The following is a 6610-nucleotide window of genomic DNA, read 5'->3' as shown; positions in this document are numbered from 1 at the left end:
CTTGTTTACCCAGGATGCTCCACCAGCCTTTGCAGCTCGGATTTCTGTGTGTCCTGTTTAAAAACTTCACCATCAATCTTTTCTACCTGAGGGCGCGTGTTGGCGTGGCTTTGAGTTTTCTTTTTAAGTGTTTACACCTGCAGAATGGAAAAAAACCCTCCAAACGGGATTGTGGTTGCATTGAACAGAAATGAAGTTTTATTAGCGACATTTTCTTGATACAGAACAACCTGAGTAATGAACAGGTTGAATCTGGAAAGCGAGTAGCTCAAGCGCCAGTGACTGAAGCCGCAGAGCGTTGGGGCAGAAGCAGCGTGGGGTGTGTGTGAAGGTGGGCAGGTGGCATCTGAGCGGCTTGGACGGCATCAGCAACACCAAGGAGCTGGTAAAACATCCATCTTTGCTCAGCACATTGCATGGGGAACGTAGGGATTTGGGCCAGTTACGGTTTGAAAGGTCTTGGGCTGCAGGATCCTCAGATTTTTAGTCCAACGGTGTTCAGTATCCTGTTTGGAAATAAGGAAAGAATTAATTGCTGCAGTACTGGCACTGAATCTCTGACCAAACAGAAAATAAACTTGTATGTGTGATAGGTGACCATAAGCCTTCCAAAAGCAGCAGTTTTTATGAAGTTCCGCAGAGAATGAGAGAGATGAAGAAAAACAGCTCAGGTTTTTATGATTAGCTGACCTCGCCCACAAAACTGAACAGAAATTGAGTGTGTGTTTCTTAAGCAGAGTTGATCCTTTGCACACAAATAGGAAAGAATTCTTAATAAAAGTAAATCTAACGCTTTCCAGAGATTTTAATTTATCCTGGGTACCGTTTCCCTCTGGAAGAGCGTGTTGATACAGTGTATAAATGAGTAAGGACGGGACTGAGAACAGCGTGACCGTACAACAATTCTCACCTTGGCTTCCGCCACCGCTCCTGCAGGACTGAGAATGGGAAGATGAAGAGTAGGAGTGGGAACTGCTGACGCCTCCTGAGGTTCTTGCTCCGCATCCTCCGCCTCCTCCTCCTCCTCCTCCTCCAGCAACAACACTGGAGCCACCGCTGCTTCCTCCTCCTCCTCCTCCGAAGCTTCCTCCTCCCATTCCTCCACCGCAGCTGCCTCCTCCTATTCCACTGCCGGAGGACATTCCACCACCTCCGTAGCCACCACTGATGCTACCACCTCCTCCTCCTCCTCCTCTTCCTCCTCCAGAAGAAAAGCCACCACTTCCTCCTCTACCACCTCCTATGCCTCCTCCCAATCCTCCTCCTGGGATTCTGCAAGGAGAGAGGAAGAAGGAGAAGAAAAGTTAATCAAACATGGGTTTGCTTTCAGACCTATTTACAGGCACTGCCTGTGCTGCTCTCATCTGTACTTCTCTTCAGAACCTGGCACAGATCAACAAGACAACTGATGCAGTGCCAAAAGTCAACCTCTCTTTCATTTTAAGCTTGAATGCAAGAGTTCTTGCTTTTACCACATTCTGCCCAGATACTTCTTGCAAGATTCAGCCTTGCTGCTCTTTCGGTGTTACCGCACTCTAGCTTGGACTGATCTAGCAACCCCGGCTTTTGCATAATGCTGTGTTCTTGTAGCAGATACATACACGAGGTCCTGCTGTCCCTCCTCCAGCAGCGCCCGGTACTGAGCGATCTCCTGCTCCAGGCGGGTCTTGATGCCCAGGAGCATCTTGTACTCCTGGTTCTGATTCTCCATCTCGCAGCGGATACTGGCCAGCTCCTCCTCCAAGGGGCTGATCATGCTCTGGATCTGCTGCAGCTGCATGTTGTAGCGACGTTCTGTGTCCTCCAGGTTGGACTGCAAAGAGTCTATCTGCGAATGGAAAGCCAAACAGAGGGTTTATGGCAATGTGGTGTGTCACCTTTCCTTCCTTCTTGTGACACGTGTCACAGGTGAAGCAGAAGCAAATGCCCATACTTACCATGCTGAGCTGGGACTGCAGTTCAATTTCCAGGCTTTGATATTCGCGTCTCAGCTCCGAGATCTGTTGGTTGCTTGATTGTATCTCCTGACCACTTGAGTGGACTTGTTGATTAACTTCTTCCATCTGAAACATTCACACAGAAACTTGAGGCATTTTTGATAATAAGAAAACATCGTGGGGTGGTCATAAAAGCATTGAGAAAGCAATTAATAAGAATAAATACAAATGTGACGTGGACTGTGTCCCACGTGCCTCTCTACCAACTCACACCATGTAATCCACTTGCTACTGGAACCCAGAGACTTTACATTCTTTACCACATAACCTTAATACTCCAGAACTGACCTGTTACTGTAAACTGCTTAAAGTCCTTTAAATTTAATGTCCGTTAAATAACATGTGATCCGTCACTTTTCCTCTGCTGGATGTAAATGGGTCCAGTTCTTTGTGAAAGATTTAGTAAAAGAACAAAATCTGTGCTTTACCTTGGCTTCGTACCAGCTTTCCACCTCTCTCCGGTTGTTCTCAATAAGCTGTTCGTATTCACGGCGCATTTCATTTAATTTCTCTGTCAAATTAACACCAGGAGTAGCATTGACCTCCACATTAACGTCACCACCAGATTGTGTTTGCAGTCCTTTCATTTCCTAAAATAAAAATAAAAGAAGAATAAAAAAATCACCAGGTTCTCATAGGGTGAAGGCAAAGAGACGTGTAATAGTTTCAAATACAGGAAAAGAAAGGGACACAAATCCTCAGAGAGGATTTGCCCCTGCAAAGGGTTCTCGTCTACCCTTGACGTGAAAGGGAATAATTCCTCCATATATTCTTTATGATTTTCCTCCCCGAGTTCCGCACTTTGTACTGACAGCCATTCGTTTTCCTGGGCTCATTTTGCCACGTGCTGACCTGGATGTCTTACTGCATCAGCTGTGGTCAGCTATGGATGCTACATACTCCTGAAAATCAAAGCCAGAGTGTGTCACGTTGTGTCACCACCAGCCAAAATCCTGTTGCTGCTGGTGGAAGAAATCCACAGGAAATTCTCTGAGTGCTGAGTTCTCCTGAGTTATTATTTTAAAGTGTGGAGAAACTTACCTCTTCATGGTTCTTCTTAAGATAGATCAGCTCCTCTTTTAGGGATTCAAACTGTGTCTCCAAGTCAGACCTGGCCAGAGTCAGTTGATCCAAGAGGGGACGTAATCCATTGATGTCACTTGCCACGCTCTGGTGCAGCGTGTATTCAGTTTCATACCTAAACCACAGACAAGAAAGATCAGTGTATCTTTGGTCTTTAATCCCACTGTTCAATTCTTAAAAGAAAGAGCCTAATTCTCTTTCCATCTCCAATAATTCGTTTTATCTCAGTAGAATTTCTGTGTATGAGATTTATATGATGAGGATTATGCTTATAAATCTACATGCAAGGATAAAGAAACTTAGCATGAGCACTCTTCAATAACTCGTCTGGAGAAAAATAATGACGAAAACCTAACAAAATCATTCTCAGAATGCTTTTCCCAACAATTATATCTTATGTCATGGGAGCCGGGAGGCTGTAGCATCTACAAAGGTCAATTTGCAATATGAACTCATGGGGGTAAAGGGAGGCGAGATGGAGCGGGACAGGAGGACAGGACTCACTTCAGTCGGAAGTCATCCACTGTCATTCTGGTGTTGTCGATGTCAAGAAGGATCTTGTTGAGGTCCACGTTTGCACCCACAATCTGAAAAGGAGAGGGCAGATGTTATTCGCTCAGGTGTCTTTCCAGGCTGACACACAGACAGAGGGAAGGAAAACCTGTGCAGAAACACGTTGTGGAGTATCTTTATGGTAACGTCAAGCCTGACTAGTGGTGCAGGAGCTATATATAGAGAGAAGAGTGTATTGCTTCCAGTTGAAGTGCCTTTGCTGTCAGTTTTGGTTTACAAACATCCATTAAAAATGTAATACCTCATTGGAAAGAATAGCTGAATAAACGCCACATGGCAAAAACAGTGGGACAACATAATTCCCATTGCATTTGGCAACAACCATATTAGTGCTGGAGATATGGGACCATTAAATGGCTGAGGACTAGAATTAGATTAAATGCGCATGTCTATTCGAAAAAAGATGCGATCAATATGGGCAGTAGCAGCACCAAACATTGCAGTGGCAATGCTACCATCGCACCAAACACCGCGCCAAAAGGTGCAGAGCACCCACAGCAGAGAAGAACCAACTTTGTCCCAACACCACTCCGCTCTTTGACTAAAACACAGGAGGGAACGGATCACCCCAAATGGGGACATCGTGCTGCAGGAGGCAGGTGCCATTCTAATAAGAATCTGTTCAAAGTCAGTCAAATCGTATCATACCTGGTTTTGCAGTTCATCAATTGTTCTGTAGTAGTGGCTGTAGTCCCTGGTGCCACTGGGACCTTGATTTTTGTACCACTCCCTGATCAAGTGTTCAAGTTGAGTATTTTCCTCCTCCAAGTGTCGCACTTTATCCATGTAAGAAGCCAGGCGATCGTTGAGGTTCTGCATGGTCAACTTCTCATTTGTGGAGAGCAAACCGCCGTCTTCACCAAACCCTACTCCACCAAAACTACCGCCACCAAAGCCACCACCACCTCCACCAAAGCCACCACTGCCCCCAAACCCACTAAATCCACCTCCACTATATCCACCACCGCCAAAGCTCCCTCCGCCGAGGCCAGCTCCATAACCACCTCCCATTCCCCCAAAACCACCTCCGCCTGATCCAAATCCCCCTCCCATGCTTCCGCAGCTCATTCCTCCTCCATAACTCCCACCACCCATTCTCCCATAGCTAATCCTTCCGCAGCTGCCACTGCTAAAGCCGCCTCCATAGCTGCTCCTGGAAGCTCCTCCACCAAAGCTTCTCCCAGAGAAGCCTCCGCTTCCTCCGGACGAGGTGTATCTTCTAGTGGACACCGAGGAGTATCCACCCGATTTACGGACTCCGCAGCTGCTGCCCCCTCCACCACCGCCACCACCTCCGCCACCACCTCCACCACCGCCACCACCGCCTCCGCTGCTCATTCTAGTGATACTAGATGAGGATTTGGTGCCACAGCTCATAGTGGCAGTGGGTCAGAGTCAAACCACAATCCCAAGCTTAGCTGCACAGCCTGATAAGATTCAGGACTGCAAATTTTCATCCCCAGCTCTCTCTATTTATACATTTGACAATGGGTGTCACCATCAGGGTGTTTCCTTCTCCCGGGGCATTTACCAACCTTGTTGTTTGTGCCAAGAATAATTTGCTGAACAATATTTTTATGCCGATATCTCCGGCAATCTAGCCCATTGCTGGCTTTATGGTGTTTGTTTAAGACCGAACATTTCATTTCTCTTGGGTGGCATCCTTTCCATGTAGCTTTTTCTGAAACAGGTAGACTTTTGCCTCCTGCAGACTGGGTCTGCTTTCCGGTGGAAAAGCCACTTTGTACAGGATCCTGATGAAGCAAAAGTTGAGATAATGTGCACCTGATGGAACTATACAGAGAGAATTTTTGTCCTTGGTTTTTCCCTAAAATAAAAAAGACAAGACCCAAATCTCAAAGTGACACTTGGCAGAGTCAAAAATACTGGGTTTTTTTCACCAAAGAGCTGTTGAAGTAAAATGTAGGAAGGTTAAGGCTACTTTAGTTGTATTATGACATCAATTGTAGCACTATTAAAAGCTGCGTTAATGCAGACAATGACCTACAAACTCCTGTGTGGGAAGATACTTTGTGATTTAATATAGAATTGCTCATTCTCTCTATTGTTACTGTGTTATATATTACAGGTGATAGAGAATTATATATACTGCTCTTAATGCAGAGATCCTTGAGTCTCTGTAATAGTATTTTGAGAGAAAAGCTGAAAGGCTTTTTACACAAATCGATTGAAATCAGACTGTTGAGACAGAGCCCAAAAGAAATTGCTCCATAATTCGGTCTTGTGCTGATCCCCAGCTGTTTGCCCAAGAGGGACTTGTGAATGGGTTTCGGGCTCAGTCGTTGGCGTTGAGGTTCAGCAGAGCATCTGAACACAGAATTGCGTGTTTCTGAAAGATCTGAAGAATCTGAGTTTGATCAAGCAGTTCTGGCTCTGATTCCGGATGACTGTCACCTACAAAAATAGGCTGGTGTTGTAATGGTTCATCTTTATCCTGGGTGAAAAGGAAATATTCTGGCTCAAATGCAGAATGTTATTTCCTCGGCATCCCCTCAGCCCTGCTCTTACACTGTGAGCTTTTATGAGAAATGCGCATCTTATTTTTTAATATAACAGAGACTTAATTCATGCAAACAGCCCAGCCCTATCGCTTAGCCACAAATAACAGCAAAACCAACAGCATTTGTGCCCTTGCTGCCCATGGACCCCAAATTACTATGGTTCTGTGTCCGCTCTCCTCGCAGACCCCAACACGGCTCAGTCCTTGTGGCCAGAGCTCCATTTGAAGCCGATTAAATGCTGCTGTTGGTTTTTCCACCCTCTTGTCAGTCTCCATGTGCACGATTCTCTTACAAACCCTATTTCTGCCTCTTAACTCCTGGTCTTTTTCGTGTTACATTAAGGATAATTTAACATTTTGTTTCGGAATCCATTGTCCCGTCCTTTGCGCTGTGCTTTTGCCAGCATTGCTTTATTGCTTCTTATGCAATCTCTTT

The 6610-nt window shown here is 45.6% G+C and overlaps 1 protein-coding gene across 1 annotated transcript; it reads right to left on the bottom strand.

Moving 5' to 3' along the window:
- Positions 1-298: 298 nt before the first annotated feature.
- LOC136111586 (uncharacterized) lies at positions 299-5030 on the bottom strand. The gene is made up of 8 exons (XM_071818039.1): positions 4302-5030; positions 3585-3667; positions 3039-3195; positions 2426-2587; positions 1938-2063; positions 1602-1828; positions 911-1272; positions 299-506 (listed from the first exon to the last, which is right to left on the bottom strand). Exons 1-8 carry the CDS (start codon positions 5028-5030, stop codon positions 499-501), a joined length of 1854 nt encoding a protein of 617 aa, XP_071674140.1. The 3' UTR covers positions 299-498.
- Between the last annotated feature and the right edge of the window lie 1580 nt (positions 5031-6610).

This window comes from Patagioenas fasciata, chromosome 22, assembly GCF_037038585.1.
Source record: "Patagioenas fasciata isolate bPatFas1 chromosome 22, bPatFas1.hap1, whole genome shotgun sequence".
NCBI lineage: Eukaryota > Metazoa > Chordata > Aves > Columbiformes > Columbidae > Patagioenas > Patagioenas fasciata.
Note: the sequence above shows the minus strand (reverse complement) of the source record. Positions and strands in the feature narration are given on the sequence as shown.